This window comes from Mastacembelus armatus, chromosome 9 (genome assembly GCF_900324485.2).
Source record: "Mastacembelus armatus chromosome 9, fMasArm1.2, whole genome shotgun sequence".
Taxonomy (NCBI): Eukaryota; Metazoa; Chordata; class Actinopteri; order Synbranchiformes; family Mastacembelidae; genus Mastacembelus; species Mastacembelus armatus.
The window spans coordinates 9923986-9942557 of NC_046641.1; the positions used below are offsets into that span (position 1 = coordinate 9923986).

At 40.3% G+C, this 18572-nt stretch overlaps 1 protein-coding gene across 2 annotated transcripts in view; it reads left to right on the top strand.

Moving 5' to 3' along the window:
* Positions 1–2116: 2116 nt before the first annotated feature.
* adgrv1 (adhesion G protein-coupled receptor V1) overlaps positions 2117–18572 on the top strand; it is an 87891-nt gene continuing 71435 nt past the window's right edge. For both annotated transcript variants that reach the window (XM_026321575.1, XM_026321576.1), the window contains exons 1-17: positions 2117–2302; positions 3095–3244; positions 5699–5794; positions 9340–9444; positions 9711–9824; positions 10313–10543; positions 10661–10998; positions 11175–11445; positions 12932–13258; positions 13783–13959; positions 14069–14292; positions 15448–15574; positions 15716–15901; positions 16113–16293; positions 16855–17018; positions 17102–17225; positions 17337–17597. In XM_026321575.1, coding sequence (XP_026177360.1) covers positions 2117–2302; positions 3095–3244; positions 5699–5794; positions 9340–9444; positions 9711–9824; positions 10313–10543; positions 10661–10998; positions 11175–11445; positions 12932–13258; positions 13783–13959; positions 14069–14292; positions 15448–15574; positions 15716–15901; positions 16113–16293; positions 16855–17018; positions 17102–17225; positions 17337–17597 — 3262 coding nt within the window. The remainder of the gene's footprint in view (positions 2303–3094; positions 3245–5698; positions 5795–9339; positions 9445–9710; positions 9825–10312; positions 10544–10660; positions 10999–11174; positions 11446–12931; positions 13259–13782; positions 13960–14068; positions 14293–15447; positions 15575–15715; positions 15902–16112; positions 16294–16854; positions 17019–17101; positions 17226–17336; positions 17598–18572) is intronic.

The window sequence follows — 18572 nt, forward strand, 5'->3', positions numbered from 1 at the left end:
CCTCTGTTTTAAAATAGGGCTCTAGGAGGTTAGAGGTTTGGATGCTTGCTGCCATCATCCATCTAAAAGACTGTGGACTAAGTGATGTTAGGCAATCATCTGGACAATTGGAAGTGAGGTTTTGAGGCACACGGATTTACTGAAGAAATAGCATGTGGGAACTGAAACCAGACATGCCACAGATCGACTGAGATTAAATGAAAAATGTGCTATTTATGATAAAATTGTGATGTTTTTTTACCAGTGTTTTCAAGCTGTGGCTACTGAGGTGTTGCCATGACAATAACAAACCATAACATGTGGTCCTTATCCAGTGTAACAGAATTACACAAGCAAGGTGATATGTACACGCAGATGTCCAGATGCTTTAAAACTACACACCCTCAGGTGCACCCACCCATGAGTGTAGACTAGATTAGTGTAGACTAATGGTATCTAAGGCAGATTCAGCTAGATGGTGCAAGATAAAGGGTTTATAGCTTTTCACTCAAGCTCCCAGTCAGTGATTCAGGAAGTTCCCAACCCCAGGAGAGAAAGCAAGGCCAATAACAGGATTTATTTAGTCCTGGCTCCTCTTTGTCCAGCGACACGCTCACCTCTCTTTCCCCCTTAATTTCACCCTCTGTTGTCCACTATCCAGCCCTGCTACCCACCAGCTTTAAATCCTTTTTTGATGGATTTCCCAGGAATCCCCTCACTGCTGGCATGCACACACACACACGCACACATGCACACGCACACGCACGCACACACACACACACACACACACACACACACACATACTTGTGCCCTTTACATCAGCCTCATCACACAAACTCTCACACGTGTATGCCCTCTGTCACACACATCTATAAAAACTGTATGAAATGACTTTGACTGAATCTGTCAACCAGCAGCTTCCAATGCTGATACAGTGTTTTATTCTCCTCTCTGAGCTGACAAACTGATGGTTGCTATTTAAACACTCGCCAGTTCTGAGAATAACTCAGACTGATATAACATGAATGGAACATATGAAAAATGGGATATTTTCAATGTCCAACTTTCCGAAATGATTTCTGTGTATGAAAAATGAACCAAACAGAATGACTTCATCCATCATAGCTGCTGATGTTCTTTCTCAACCTTGTAATTAAGAGCAAAGACTTTACGTGTCCATACTATTGGCAAAGCTGTGCAGTGCAGCTTATGAATGGGATGGGTAAATGGCATCAGGGAGGGGAAAGACAGGACAGAGTGGTCGCAATTTAGCCTTAAGCTGGCTCCACCTCACTTGTCATGCTGTGTTGTTTTGTTGTGTTAACCATGACAACTGTCTCAGTGGCTCCATCCAGTTTCAGGATTCTGGATGAGAGAGCTGGGCAGGAGAGGAGAGATGAGCAACGAAGAAAAAACAGAGAAGTGGATGGTGAAAGGGTGTAAAAGTGACAAACTGAGAAGTAAGGACAAATGGAGCAAACAGAACAAAGAGACAAAGTACAGAGTGTTGGCAGCACTGTGTGACACTTCAGGCCACATTAATCAAACCACCTTCAATTTAACATTATTTCTGGCATGACATTCATGTGGTAAAGAATAAATTCAACAACAACTGCTTTAACAATTTTGACAACATGAGGACAACAGCTGTTGGAATTATGTAATAATGTCATGAATCAGTTAAACCACAATGACCAGCAAGCTTGCCAGCTGTCCTGACTGTACATTTTCAAAAGCCAGCCCTTCTAAACATCTGGCCACTCAATACTTTCTTAATCTGGACTGGCTGTATTTTCATATCAGATTTCATTAAAAAGGAGGCAAATTAGCTGACAAATAATTGGAAAAAGAATAGTTTTCTCAGTGTAGACAAAGTTTGTGATAGTTGTTTTTTAATCTTTGTTAATATGTGGTTTTTTGTGATGTTTCACAGTTTTTTTATTTTTACTTTGAATTCTCTCCATCTTTTTGGTGAATTTGTGCTGTATCAGAGAGTATCATAACAGATCTAAAAAACACAAAATCTGGAGGTATTTATGTATGCAGTGAATGATCTGATGCATTGCATTGTACACTCTCGAGCTTTCCTACATCTTTTTAATATATTTCCTTCATATGCATTTTCTTTTTCATAGGAATGCTCCCTGTCCTCCTGCTAGCTGGGTTGATTCTGGCTCTTTCCATCCCTGGCACCACGTCTGTGTCAGCAACGCTGCGGTTCCTGGGGCAGACTGAATTTGTTGTCAACGAGAGCAGCACAGCTGTGGTCCGGCTGGTCGTGGAGAGAGTGGGAGACCCAGTCAATGTAACAGCTTTGGTTCTGGTAGGACATGGGGCATGCTTGTCATCGACGATTCGTTGTTTACCAGGGCGCCGCAGCTTGTCAAATCACCAATTCTGCTCTGTCTTTGCCCAAACAGTGCTACCCAGCATAGCTCTGATACATCATGCAATACCAAGAAGAATCAGTCACTTTGCGCTGTTCCTGAGCTGTCATTATAAGTCTGTTCAAAGAGAGAATCACTGATAATTTCATCTATAGAAATTAATGGCACTGACATCAAAGACCCAGCGTGTGTGCAGAAAATGTCTTGGAAATCACATAACGGGTTTTGGCTTTATGTCCCACACATGGAGGCTAGTGTCAGCTGCTCACAGTTGGTGTCTGGAAAGGCGAGCTGGCTGTGCTGTGGAGTGTGGTTAGGGGGTTTCCTGTGCTTCTTAATATTTTTACCATACTTCTTCTTTTTTGAACTATTATACCTGAGCTACCCTATTAGTTAATGAAGCACTGTGTAATATCAGGATTCCTTCCAGGAAACTAACTTGCGTAGAGCACAGGAAAATTCAAGATCAAGTAGGTGAAGTTACCAATAGAAAGGATGGCAAGAGACAGAACCACAGTATCTGCTCTCTGCTGGGAAGAGCATGATACCAGCAACATCCTGGGTTCAAACCCATCTTTGGTCTGCTGTGCCAGTTTGTCACCATCTCTGCCTTTACTGTTCTTCTCTATTTTACACTGAAAAATAAGTGTCAAAAGTATCTCAAGCAAACAGAAAATGCACAAAGAATTGTTTTAGTAAAGAGTTTGATGTTTACTTGTTTCATCCAGCTAGAGGGAGTTGACACAGGAGACTTCGAAGCTATTAATGCTGCAGCCTTTCTGCTGTCCACTGAGACCAGTAAGACCATCTTCATTGCTGTGAAAGATGACGACTTGCCTGAAGCTGATGAGACATTTACTTTCAACCTTACACTACAGGTACACAACTATCAGCCTTCATGTTTATGTGTGTGTCTGCCAGCATATCTTGCATGTGTTGCATTTTTGTGCTAAATTTCTGTTTGTGGCTTGATGATGGGCTCCCATGTCCTCCCTCACACTCTTCTCTGTCCTCTCCGGGCTCCAAGCCTCCTTTCCACAAAGTCCCACTGTTCTATTTCTGCCCCTGACTGTCTTAAACCCTAACCCCAGCTACTAAGCAATAGGGAGCATAGGGGGCATCACATAGTAAGTCCAGGAAGGCTCTGAGCTGTAGAGTCTTTGATGCGTGTACTCTATAGGACTACCAGAGCTGGCCAAATGCTGTATGTGTCTCTGAAGCGCCCAACTAAAAGACATCTTTGTGAAAAGAAATTCATTTTGACAGCCACGACCTCACCACACATTAGAATAAAGTGATTCTCTCACTGTTCCCTTTGACGTCGATGAGCTTGTCCGTTCTACGGATTTAATTTCTACATATGTTATGTTTTCACTGTTGCAATTGATACACTACTACAAATGAAAGATTAGTCTGGATTCTATATACATTTTAAGAGTTTTTTTTTTTTGTTGCATGCAACCAAACATCAGCAGAAGGGGCAATTTACTTCTTTGTTCTGTTCTCGTATGCGCTTAGGATAAAAATATAAGATCTGCAGACAGCTAACAATTGTGGCTGTTTTTACCAATAATGTTATCATGTGTTTGCTATTGTTTTGCTTAGGAGAGCTACAGATGTTTGAAAATTATTTAATATGGTATACATTGTAAATCCTTGTCCAAGAAATCACCAGCACAGCCTAGGATGCCTCATACCTAGAAACTATCTCCATGGTTGCAATGTAGCCTTTAGATGTCAAGTTTGATTGATGAGCTGGGAGGGGGGTATTGGTCTTGCTTTCTGATTGTCTGATTGGATCTAGGGTTAATATGAATCCCTGATTGTCAGCTATGTGAATGTCCAAAACAGCAACAACTCTGAGCTGTCAATAAAAGTCACTTTCATGACAACATTTTCAATTTGTCAAAGCATTTTTGTGACATCTGTTTAACATCCAGTAGTGCAAGTCTTTATTTAGCGTGCTACTAGAGTGAAAGACCAGATGGGGCCCACTTAGACCTCCTGTTTACAATACAGCAGAGACAAAGCTTTAGCCAAATTCTACCATATCAGTTAACTTCAGGGACTGTCTGGAAGATGAATGTGCATTACAAAGGGTGTCACAGATCAAGCACAAGTAAGAAAGAAAAGGTTGATCAGGGAGCATTTATCATTTTTGACAGTTAAGCCTGTAAAATCTGTTTCAATACAACATATTGTACTAACTTTATTAGAAATGAGTGACAAAACAGGACTAAATATAAAGAAGTAGTGGTTGCGGAGCAGGTACTGTGCAGAAACAGAATTTAGAAACTCAAACTGAATTGTAGTATTTTAGAGTGGGGAAGACAAAGTATAAGTAGTGACATGTGTAACAGAACCCCAGATCTGAAGTAGCCAGTTTGTCTATGTGAATCACATATATTAGAGAATTTTTTGGGGCATGCATATGCGTATGAATAAGTGTGTATGTACCCTCTTGGCTCAGCCGGTGACTTGGCTTTATGAAAGCGTATGTCAGTGAGTTGACCGCTACAAGCAGTCAGCAGCAGAAACAAAGTTTTGTTAGAGCAGGGATAAGCCCTGTTTCAATAGTGGCATAAATGCAAGAGGCCTAAGCACTTTCTGTTTTTCATTTTTTCCTTTGCTGGCTCTGACCTTACCATATGCACTAACACACAAAACTGATTTTAATGTGCACTTTTAGCTGGATTGTGTTTTGCTGATAAAAATTGGAACATTTCAAATGTGTTTTAGGGAGAAAAAAATGTGTTTCGCTATGTCAAGACTCCCATAGCTAATAAGGGATTTTGGAAGTTTGGTGGAGGTCTGTGCAGTAGAGCTCAGACATGGTGGTTGTCAGCACAATTGGTCCATGACATGGTTATGAAAACATTGGTTAACTCACTAATGGAAAGAGTGGAAAGCTAGGCCCAATATCAAGGCTGTGGTCTTTCTCATTAATGGTGTTCAAAAAAAGGAAACCCTTCCTACACTGATCATAGGTAATGGTTCTTTTGTTTTGTTAAAACCTGAAGTAATTTTAAACCATGCTGAAATTTTAAAATTGTCAGGTCTTAGTGCCAAATCACAGACCACAGCTCCTGAAGAGGCATCCCACTGTGAACTAACCTGACAAATGAACTGAGACCAGTACTTCCTGTCTTTGTGCATTCTCACCAGGGTCTCTCAGTGGGAGCACAAGAATGAAGTAAAGACAGTTGATAAGGGAGGCATTCTGGTTTTCTCAGATAAGCATGAGTGTTGTGCAGAGGTTAAAATGGACAAAGGTATATATTGTATATGTGGTGTGGCTTTATCTGACCATTTTAATTTTGCCAACTTTGCAGAGTTCCTCTAATGGCGTGACGTTGGGAGCACCAAACAAGGCAACCATCACCATCCTGTCCAATGACAATGCCTTTGGAATAATTGCCTTCAACTCAGTAAGAAATCCCTGTCATCCACATAAATTTTGTCTTCACTTGTTATTTCACTTTGTGTCATCCATTTCAGCTGTCACTTCTACTTTCTAACGTAATTCAGTCTATTTCCGTTATTTATGGGGAGTCACATTGTATCTTAATGTAATATTTATGCAACTTTGTTGCTGTCATTGCTTTGAAGTTACTGTTCTTGACGCAAAAAAATATGAGCATTTTTTAAATTTATGCTTGTTATTTTGGGTGTTGGAGGTACACAGAATCAATTTAAGTATTTTTAGGACAAGAAAAGCTTCCTGGCCTCTTCTATTCAAAACTATAAGCTCCCTTTATCTAATATAAGGCTGATTTTATTGTCTATCTCTTGTGAATATATTCCTCCTACTTACAATATGTTAATCCTGATCCAGCCATTTTCCCAGTTTGTGATGTGCTGCATTACACTTATACCTCTAGTTCAGATGTGGGCACTGAAGGCCACAGGCCTGCTTATTGTCCAGATATCCCTGCTTTACCAATGCTGATTACCTGGGTCAGGTGTGTTCTGCCAATCACAAGCTGGAAGGTACCAATTCATTTTGTCTTCCCCGAGTGCCTTATGCTATTTGCACTTGTTTATTTTTTTTTTAAATTTCTTATCGAAGTTTATTTTTGCATGCCCTTATTGTAATTTTTACATTGCACTATTTAGTATTTAGTGTTTATCTGTATGCACCAAGGGTCTGAGAGTAACAAAATTTCAAATCTCTGTATGTGCTCTATATGTGGCAGAATTGACAATAAAGCAGACTTCGAAACTTCCACCCTCATTTGACATGGTATGTTCCAGCTTGTGATTGGCTGAACACACCTGATCCAGGTAATCATCAGTGGGTAGTGCAGGGATAGTTGAAAAACAAGCAGGGCAGTGGCCCTCGAGGAACATGGATTGCCCACCACTGCTCTAGTTACTAATATGGCAAAACCTACCTTGCCACACGAAACTACACTTGAACTATAAACATCTGCTTGACTTTGTGACCATATTAACAGCATGAAAACAGGGCCCATTTATGTTAGTAAGTAGAAAGTTAGAGGTTTTTGGGATGGAGTACTTTGGACCTTTATTACAGAGATGGGTTCAGTATTGCGGTTGTGGGAGAAGTGACCATCTAATGGTTGGTTTCCAGGGGCAAATAAAAACTCAGCGCTCCCTGGATTAATTTATCAGTGGGACTTTATAGCATTTCCATGGCTGCCGTGGTGTATTGGGAAATGTTTGCCCTATCACCCCCAGATAGTCTCATATGGTGGATAATACGCTGGCTTGGCATTAGGTTTTGTTTTTTTTTTTTTAAGTAGTAAATACTACAGTGGGTACGGAAAGTATTCAGACCCCTTTAAATTTTTCACTCTTTGTGTCATTGCAGCCATTTGCCAAAATCAAAAAAGTTCATTTTATTTCTCATTAATGTACACTCAGCACCCCATCTTGACAGAAAAAAACAGAAATGTAGAAATTTTTGCAAATTTATTAAAAAAGAAAAACTGAAATATCACATGGTCATAAGTATTCAGACCCTGTGCTCAGTATTGAGTAGAAGCACCCTTTTGAGCTAGTACAGCCATGAGTCGTCTTGGGAATGATGCAACAAGCTTTTCACACCTGGATCTGGGGATCCTCTGCCATTCTTCCTTGCAGATCCTCTCAAGTTCTGTCAGGTTGGATGGTGAACGTTGGTGGACAGCCATTTTCAGGTCTCTCCAGAGATGCTCAATTGGGTTTAGGTCAGGGCTCTGGCTGGGCCAGTCGAGAACGGTCACAGAGTTGTTCCGAAGCCACTCCTTTGTTATTTTAGCTGTGTGCTTAGGGTCATTGTCCTGTTGAAAGGTGAACCTTCGGCCCAGTCTGAGGTCCTGAGCACTCTGGAAGAGGTTTTCTTCTAGGATATCTCTGGACTTGGCCGCATTCATCTTTCCTTCAATTGCAACCAGTCGTCCTGTCCCTGCAGCTGAAAAACACGCCCACAACATGATGCTCCCACCACCATGTTTCACTGTAGGGATTGTATTGGGCAGGTGATGAGCAGTGCCTGGTTTTCCCCACACATACCGCTTAGAATTAACGCCAAAAAGTTCAATCTTGGTCTCATCAGACCAGAGAATCTTATTTCTCATAGTATGGGAGTCCTTCATGTGTTTTTTGGCAAACTCTATGCGGGCTTTCATGTGTCTTGCACTGAGGAGAGGCTTCCGTCGGGCCACTCTGCCATAAAGCCCCGACTGGTGGAGGGCTGCAGTGATAGTTGACTTTGTGGAACTTTCTCCCATCTCCCTACTGCATCTCTGGAGCTCAGCCACAGTGATCTTTGGGTTCTTCTTTACCTCTCTCACCAAGGCTCTTCTCCCACAATTGCTCAGTTTGGCTGGACGGCCAGGTCTAGGAAGAGTTCTGGTCATCCCAAACTTTTTCCATTTGAGGATTATGGAGGCCACTGTGCTCTTAGGAACCTTGAGTGCTGCAGAAATTCTTTTGTAACCTTGGCCAGATCTGTGCCTTGCCACAATTCTGTCTCTGAGCTCCTTGGGCAGTTCCTTCGACCTCATGATTCTCATTTGCTCTGACATGCATTGTGAGCTGTAAGGTCTTATATAGACAGGTGTGTGCCTTTCCTAATCAAGTCCAATCAGTTTAATTAAACACAGCTGGACTCCAATGAAGGAGCAGAACCATCTCAAGGAGGATCAGAAGAAATGGACAGCATGTGAGTTAAATATGAGTGTCACTGCAAAGGGTCTGAATACTTATGACCATGTGATATTTCAGTTTTTCTTTTTTAATAAATTTGCAAAAATTTCTACATTTCTGTTTTTTTCTGTCAAGATGGGGTGCTGAGTGTACATTAATGAGAAATAAAATGAACTTTTTTGATTTTGGCAAATGGCTGCAATGACACAAAGAGTGAAAAATTTAAAGGGGTCTGAATACTTTCCGTACCCACTGTATATATACCTTGTTACATGCATTGTCCTTCTCTTTGGTTATGACAAACAGAGCTTGAATTAGCAAAACTATAGGGGATTACAATACAATAAAACAAAATTTAGGTTTTGTCTTTGTATGCTGTTTTTAGATGTATTTACTGAGACACAATATCTTGTCAAATTGGGGGTAACATGCACTGCTGTATCACTGCTCATATCACAGTTTTAGTCTGTGTCTTTTTTCATTCAGGTGCAGCTACAAATTTAAAAAAAATGAATTAATCAACACTGAGAGTTGTTTGCTCTAATATATAATAATCTCTATCAGTATAAAATCATTGCAGTCCTAAAAGTGAAACTGAAAACAAAACAAAACATTGGTTACCTCAAAATCAGGAGGGTCAAGTTGACAAGGATCCCATGGGATAGTATGTTTTTTTTTTTTTTTTTTTTTTTTGTTTATTGTAGCATTTCAAATATGACATTTTACATAATTTGGTTGATTTTAACAGGAAAAAGAAAATTGCTCAAACTGATTAACATGAACTTATTGGGGTTCAGCTGTCTCACCCTCTTTATTTCAGACTGAAGAGATCGTAGTTGACGAACCCAGAGGAAGGAACTATTATGTGCCTTTCACCCTAATTAGAGAAAAAGGAACATATGGGACTGTAACTGTGAACTTTGAGGTGAGCTAAGAAGTATACTTATAACCATTATGTCTAAGACACTATACTTGTAGTAATCAAGAAGAACTGACAGTGTTAGAGATGTGTTTCTGGAAGACAAGCATGTATTTAGCTTTTTCAAGGTACTTGTGTAAAATTCTTCCACCACCTAAAAGTAAATCTTTAAATCTGTGAAATAGTTTGGAGAGCTAAGATTCAAAGAGGAAAATGTGACACGTGAATGATAATACAAATCCACCACAATCTCTGTGACTCCTCCTGTTCAGATCTCTGATGGTCCAAACCCTGCCATTGAGGATCTCAGTCCAGACAGGGGAAACATCACCATCCCTGTAGGACAGGCTTTAGTGCACTTCATTATCCTCATTAAGGATGACCAGGTATTAAATAAGCTCTCACTGTACCATTTAAACCACCTACTTGTCACATATATTGATTAGAGTGTTTCTGTCTGTCTCTGCGTAGACATTGCCAGTTTGATTATAAGGTTGACAAAAGTTGGCAGGATGGTAAACCTAAAAAGATCCAAAATTAAAGAGTTCAAGAATTCCAGTGTCTGACAGGATCTAACCTCTGCATAAGCTTCTTGACTACATTTTTATGCATATCCAACTCTACATGCAAATTACACTGCCTGGTATAAAAATCGAGAGATTAACTATTTATTAATAAAGGCACTCTGGCTAAATGGCACATGAGCACAACATTTGTGGTCTTGATAAAAACTGAGATTCAAATCTTCTCCACTTTAAAATCAATAGTGGCTCAGTAGAGGATAGTGTGATGCTTTCCTGTTATTCATTCTTTTCAAAGTTACATATTCAGAGTTTGCTTTATATGAGTGTGCTTTCCTTTCTCTGTGGACCAGATCCCAGAGGATGATGAGGTGTTTTCCGTCACGCTAACAGCTGTGGCAGGTGGAGCCCTCCTCAGGCCCAACGCCAGCAGTGTCCAGCTGAGAATCCGGCGTAATGACAGCCCGTTGCGGTTCTCCCACTCTATTATAGCAGTTCCAGAGTCTGCTGGAGTCATCACTCTCAATGTAACCCGTGGTCGACTGACTGAGGATGGGCCAGTCATTGGCTCTGTTGACACCAAGGTTCCTCTCTAGAAATTCAGTTACTTGTTGAATTGTTTTGTTTATATATATATATATATATATATATATATATATATATATATATAAACAAAGCAATTCTGTCTTTACTGTCTTTAGGTCTCTGTGGATTACATGGTGGTGAGTGGTGAAGGACTGGGCAGTGCAACACCAGCTTTGGATTTCTTCGACCTACAGCGAGTCCGAACAGTTACATTCCCTCCATTTGTCTACAAGACCAGCCTGTTGTTCAACATCAGTGATGACACTGTGCCAGAAATTGCAGAATCCTTTCATCTGGTCTTGCTGGAAGAGACTGTCAGAGGAGACGCTGTGCTAGTATCACCTAATGCTGTACTAGTGACAATCGAGCCCAATGATAAGCCTCACGGTGTCCTGTCAATCAGCAGCAGTGCAGTCATTCAGCCACTCAGCATCAATGAAGATCTGACACAGAGGTGAATGAGTTATGAGTACTTAAAAACCTGTAATGGTTTATATATACAAGGGGATGGGTACTGTAGCTTATTTAATGTTAATGTTATTTAATGTTTTGCATATACTACTCTAAATCTAAGTGCAATAAAGTCATAATAAAATTTTAACATCACATCAAAATTTGTCATTCCCCCAGATTTGACGGCATCGTCATCGTAAGAAATGGAGGCAGCTATGGTGCTGTGTCCACCAACTGGTCCATCAGCAGAAACTCCAGTGATCACACCCCAGTGTCAGATGATTTGACACCTGCAGCGGGCACAGTACAATTTGCTGCTGGTCAGGTGACTGCCATAATCCCAGTAAATATTGTGGCAGATGATCAACCTGAAGAGGCTGAAGCCTTTGTTCTCAAACTGCTTCCCAATACTGTAACTGGAAATGCAGAGCTTGACGAACCCATGGAGGTGAGTTTAAAAAAAGATCCTTTAGAAGCCATTTTTTAATTTATAGTTGCTCCCTGTTGCTATAATGGATTTGTAACAGAGAGAAAAAAGGCTGCACTTGTTAGGGAACATGGCCTCCAGATGTTGTGCATGTGTTATGCATGTGTGCGTGTTTGTGTGTGACCTACTGTAAGGTATAGTGCTAAACTTGGCACATTCTGCAAAGTCAATCCCTTTCTTTGTCACATTTCTCCGTGGGTGTTCCTTTAATGTGGTTGAATCAAAACAAAGCGGAAACAGTGGGCATACTCTGTGTGTGGTGTCTGTGTGTGTGCGTGTGTGTGTGTGTGTGTGTGTGTGTGTGTGTGTGTGTGTGTGTGTGTGTGTGTGTGTGTGTGTGTGTGTGTGTGTGTGTGTGTGTGTGTGTGTGTGTGTGTGTGTGTGTAAGAAAGCGTGGGTGAAGTGGTGACAGGTTTTTAGAGGTTTCATCTTTGCCCAAGCGTCTTAGCTATGTGTGAAAGCAGTGGGCAGATCTAAGCCTTGTTTATGTTAAAGGCATGAGATGAGACAATTTGGCCATACATAAAACACACACCAATATAGGCCTATAGGGTCTATTTGCCATCTGCGCAGAGTAAGTTGACGCAGCAGAAAATCCTTGAAGAATTAATAAACAACTTTAATGGTATCGTTTCAAATGATTTTTTTAACGCCGCATTAAAAAAATGAATACACACATTACACCGAGCTGTAAATCAGCTACGGTGAAGTGTAAGCACGCCAGGCAACACATCAGATAAGTGTAGGTTTTGTGAAAATGAATGAGCCTCATGAAAACATCTCTAGCAGTCTTAGCAGAGGTAATTAAAGAGGAAGCCTCTCTAAAGTTAGCTCAGGGCTCTTTTTTACTACTTACAGTCTCACTTGTTTTCTTTCTTTCTCCCTCTCTGTTCCACATCTCTTTCTTCTGCTCATGACAGGAGATACAGTCTCAATAACACAAAAACAGGATACACACTAAAGTATTTGGTAAATTGATGGTGAATGTGAGCTTCATTGCAATCACATTTTCACAGCTTGATGATGAGTCAACTCTCTTGTTACTGCTCAGGAGCTGCAGGCAGTGGCGCTAAGACCCATGTGTCAAAATCATATTTTCATTCAAGGCAAAGAGTATATAACTAATTATCCGCAGTTTGAATATAAATTCAACCCTACGATTCTTCTGATCAATGAAGTCTTTTGGTTCGGCAATTTGCAGACTAAAAAAAAATGTTGTAAAAGACTATTTGAGGCAATAAATCATAGGTAATTAAAGAGGAAGTCTCTCTAAACTTAGCTCAGATGATTAACTGTTGATGTTGATAGTTAATTAACATATCAATAACCCTTACCAGTATACAGCCATATTTTATTGCATACAGTATGCCTATTCCTCTCTGGTGATTGGCTGATTTTCTAATTTAATCTCCAATCTTCATCTGGTCTTTCTCCACTCTTCCCTCAGGTGGTGTTCTACATCCAGGACAGTGACGATGTCTATGGGCTTTTTCGGTTTGACCAGGCAAAAGGGCAAAGCATCCATAGCCAACCTGAGGGCCGTTTCTTGTTGCTGAATTTTCTGCGAGACGGTGGTACACTAGGCAACGTGTCTATGACCCTCACTGCCCTCTATATTCCTGCAGGCCCAATAGACCCAGCTCTGGCCCGTGACCAGGTTCTGAATGTTAGCAGGTCCATTAATGTGGTGTTTTCCCGTGAACGAATGGTCCGTGTCATACTGCCTATCAGGAATGATGCCTTTCTGCAGAATGGAGCTCATTTCTTAATACAGGTAACCACGGTGTACAAACCAAGACATAAATGACATAAGTGATTTTTCACTTTTCATGACATTAGGATTTTTTAAGTTGTAATCCAGGCACCATTTTGCTTACACATCCAAAAATGTGCTTTTAAGTTTTGTGTTTACTCCTCAGGCCAAAACAGTGCCATCCAAACTTCAAGTGTTTCATTAGCATGTGTCAGTGGTTTGACATTGGCACGCAAATCTAGCTCTTAAAGCAAACAAAAAAATGTAAAAGAAAAGCCTTCTTCACATTCTGTGTAACCATAATTACTTCACACACTTCCAGCCTCAACTATTGCACAAACACAAAGGGAGTCAATGAAAAACTGTCATGCCATTCACATTGTTCACAGTGACAGCACAGAAACCATTGGAGGGTGATGAAGAGCTATACTCTCGATGCATCAGTTATTACAGTAGCATGTTTTGTTTTTCAGTGCTTCTATCTATTCCCTAATGAGCATGTTTAAATTTGATTTTAATGAATCTGTTTCTGATATTTCCCCTAGTTGAATACCCTGGAGCTGATTGATATCAACCCCCCAATTTCTTCAAACAGCCCAAGGTTTGGGGGACCTCTAAACGTGACTTTAATTGTCACCCCTGACATTGCTAATGGTGAAATTGGCTTTACAAGTAACACCACAGTGGTGGTTTATGAACCAGAGGACAGGAATAGCAGTACGGTAAGACATGACCCCTGTTTTCAGCAGTGGCACACATTGTTAGAATAGTAAGTGAGTATATTATATGTGTATATGTAGGAGAGATTAATACTAAAACAAATTGGTGCAGGTGAGCCTACCTCTGCGGCGTGATGGGACAGATGGCCAGGCTGTAGTCTTCTGGAGTCTTCAGCCAATCGGAGCCAATCGTGAAGACGTAACGGCCAATGACCTGAAACCTCTAAGTGGCTCTGTTGTCTTCCTCTCCGGGCAGAGTGATGCCTCCATCAGCTTCACTGTCATGGCTGACAATATCCCAGAAGTCAATGAGACGTTACTCCTCACTCTGGATAGGTAGGGATATTAAATACAGGGAAAAGTTATAGTTGACAAAGATAATATGTGTTTATTTTAATAATTATCAACAAGGCTAATCTGGGTCCTCAGTTTTACTTTTAAGATAAATGTAATACAGGAAGTTTGGAGGGTTAGAGTGTGAAACTAATATTATGTAGTGTTTTTGAGCTAACTTATACAACATGGGAGTCCAGTGGGATTTGAAAGGCTGAGTGAGTGCTATCTCATCCCATCCCTCCTCTGGTTTTCTGGAGATACTATTTGTCTTTGCATTTGTGGTAGTGGTGATTTAAGGGTGGGTTTATCTGTCAGTCTATGTTCTGATGAAAACAGCCACTCCCTCTCCCTCCCACTCCTCCCCCGCAGGGTGGAGACTGCACGCTTTATAGTGTACTTCGGGTAAGTGGAGAGTGAAGTGAACCTAGACCTTTTGTGTGGTGTGAATCAGGACTTTGTTCTTCCTAGAAGGGCCTACTTCAGGATTTCTGGGGTGTTTGGTAGACATGGGGATGAGTAGGATTGGGAAGGGGTGGACGATTCTTCGATGGTGTGAAAAACCAGAATCCAAAAGAGTGTTTGTTGGAAATAAACAGAGAATCTTCTTTATGTGTTTGCTCTAATTTAACTAGGCTGAATTGTGTGCCCTTTTAAAGATGTTAGTGTTTGTATGCATGCAGTGCCTTGGTTGTGTCTATTTGTTTGGAGTACTTAATTCTCTCGTGTCTTTGTCTCTAATTTGCCTATTATGAGATCCTTGTTTGGGTCAACTTTTCCCAACATACACACCCCTGCAGAGCACAAATATGCAGGCACGCTCTTGATTGACATTGTTATTAAGTAGTCTAAACAGTAGGACTTCAGTATATGGAGCCAATAATGGATGAACATCACACAATACAAGGAATGCATTTAAAAGTTTCATTTAAAGTTGAGCTGCTTTCCTACATATTATTGCTGATGCTGAAGAACACAACACTCATCAAAAGCCACAGTCCAAGAAATGTTAATGAACAATATTTATAAAAGTTAAATCTCATGCACTTTATTATGTGCCATGTTTTAGTCATGATCACTCACTACTATGGCCTACAGTAATGCTGTCTATATGTTTATATGTGCATTTGTGTGTGTGTGTGTGTGTGTGTGTACCAGGAGTAATGTCGAGAATCAGATCCTGAAAGCTGGCTTTACCAGCAGAGAGATTGTCATCATGGAGAACGATGACCCGGGGGGAGTCTTTGAGTTCTCGCCTTTGTCCAGAGGTCCATGGGTCATCAATGTACGTCAGAGTTTGAAATTGAAAAATTGTTTATGTGGTTAAAGTATTTAATCAGCCACAAACAATGTAAAGTGCTAGTTTTTTACATTAAACCCAGCATGTTGTCATTTCCTCATGTACATTTGTATGCTTTAAATTTAGGAGGGTGAGGCTGTGGTGCTGCATGTGGTCAGAGCCCAGGGACAGCTGCTGAAACAGCTGGTACGATATGCTGTCATGCCGTCTGGTGACAGTGAATTTTATGGAGCCATGGGCATCCTGGAGTTTAAACCAGGGGAGAGGGAGGTGGTGGTAGCACTTGTTGCAAGGCCTGATGGGGTGCCTGAGGTAAGAGCATCGTCAGTGCAATGTTAATGATATAAAATAAGTTTTATTCACTACAAAATAAATCATATGATAGTCAAGATGTTACTCTATTCTACATACTTCAGATGTATCTCCAATTAATGTTGGCTAGCTTATAGAGCAGACTACAAAGATAATACTTTAAACCTGTTTTAAATGTGAAAACTCGGTGTGTCTGTCTGTGTGAACACAGCTGGATGAGACTTACTCTGTGGTACTTAGTAGCCACAGCACTCCACCCAGTCGCCTAGGCAACTACAGGGAGGTCAACATCACGGTGCTGAAGAACGATGACCCTTTTGGGGTCATTGAGTTCATCCAATCTGGACTGACAGTGGCCATCAATGAGAGCAAAGAGAACACAACCCATTGCGGTACTGTGAAGTATCAGTTCTTTAGATAATAGTGATACTTTTGCATGTTGAGTGGTATTACATTGACACTTAAAATGAGTGAATAATAGACAAAACCTATTGCGCTGCATTAATGTATGCAGATGGGATGAGCTGGACTAAAGGTTTATATTTGAAAATTAGTTTTATATGCTATTTTATCAAAATATACGCATTTACAGTTGCTTGTATTATGGTTGTGAAGTGCAAAATGTATTTCTGGCAGAGAGATCATGCAAAAAACTAATACTTTTAATTAACCTGGAGAGCAGGAAATTTGGGCCTCACACAGCGATGCAATGTTCAGTCTGTTCCCAAGAGTAGGAAGAAGCAAAAAGCTTCTGTCAAGCTTTAGTTAATGTATCACCAGTGTTTCCTTTTACCATAAGGTATCAATACAACTAAAAGTTTAGAAAAACAGATTACTAAAATAGTATCTTCTGCCTAAGGTACAATGTCTGGAGAAAGGTGCATACACAGGAGTAGATCACTTCAAATCTAAATCTAAATGGATCATCTCTGTCTATTCTGGTTCTTCTTCAGCGGTGTACCCTGTAGTAAGGAACAGGGGTCACTTTGGAGAGGTGGGTGTCTCATGGGTCCTGGAACCAGCTCTGTCCAGAGATGTCAGCCCCCTCCAGGGAGACATAATTTTCAAGGAGGGAGAAAACCTGAAAAACCTCACTCTCTTCTCTGTACCTGATGAGGTAAACATACTGTGTAAACTAGATTCTGACTTTAAGGCACATTGTGCCCATCCAAATTTAAATTACATTTTCTTGTTTTAAAGATCCCGGAGGAAATGGAGAATTTCACCATCACACTGTTGAATGCTACAGGTGGAGCACAACTGGGAAAAATACTGAATGCCACTTTACAGATAAATAAAAATGATGACCCAATTTACTTTTCTGGTAAGGATTTTACTACATGTAAAAATCTCTGAAAGAGCAAAATTATAAAATTTATTATAGCTGGATCCATTCATTCATCTTCTCTCTCTGTCCATATCACTCTCACCTCAGAACCTGTTGTTGTGCGGCTTCGGGAAGGGGCGGTGGCCAACTTTACCATTCTGAGGTCAGGACGGGCAGACTTTATTGCCACGGTGATGTACCGAGTGGAGTATGGTGACACATCACCAGGTGACCTCACTGTGCAGAGAAATGACACGTTGCTAGTGTACAATGTGGGTGAATGGATGAAGAACATTTCTGTGGCTGTGGAGGATGATAATGTACCAGAGACTGATGAATCTTTCTACATTGTTCTCTATAATGCTACTGGTGAGTATGTGTTTCCTTTTAAAGATGTGTTTAATACAAAAGAGTGTACTGAATATTATTAGGTCATTTTCTGTGAATTGTGTTCATGTCAGATAATGTAGTGGATGTGGGATATCGTTATATAATTTGGGTAATTGAACTAATGAAAATTATATACTTTAGTCTACATTTCCCTTTAGGTTTAAAACACCATATCTGAAAATCACTCTGTCTCTCTTGTTTGTCTTCTCTTTTGTTGCCAGTTTTATATATACAAAGAGGACTAGCTGGTCTATTTTGTATTGTCTGTGGTAATACTCCTAATCCTAATATAGGGATGGGAATGAAAGACCGGTGGGCCTCAACAGGACGTTAATTAACAGACTCCAAACTTTCTAAGACACAAAGACCAACCACTTCACTCACTGGTCTCTCCGTAATTACTGATGGACACAGAATAGAGTCGAGTAGGGGTTTAATCTTTTTATAGGGATTGTGTTAAAAGTCAATAAGGCTCATTTTAGAAGTCAGTCAAACTATTACTGGGACCTTGACACTCGTTGGCTGTTTAATTATGAGCAGATTTTCATACTTTTTGTAGTATACTCAAAAACTATAAGTTATGAGAGGTTACTATTTCAGATAAATATCCTCCTGTAGCTCTGCTTATTTTTATAAATGTTTTTTTAAATTATAAGGGTTAAATTTTTATTATGGCTCTGCCCTTCACTTTTTCTTTTTAATGCCTTTGTTGTGAGAAGCCCTTATTTTTCTGGACTCTCCTTTTTTATGAATAAGAAGCCCTTTCCTCCAGGGTTTGGTTGCCATAGTTATGGTGTGCTATGTTAATGAGACATCCTCCCCCCTGTTATATTAAATTTAGCATGACAATAACAATGTAGCCAGTCAGATTCTTATCTGTCTATCTGTCCTTCCATCCATAGCATCTGATTTAGCATAACATCATTATGCAGGGGCTGATGTAACCTGATAATA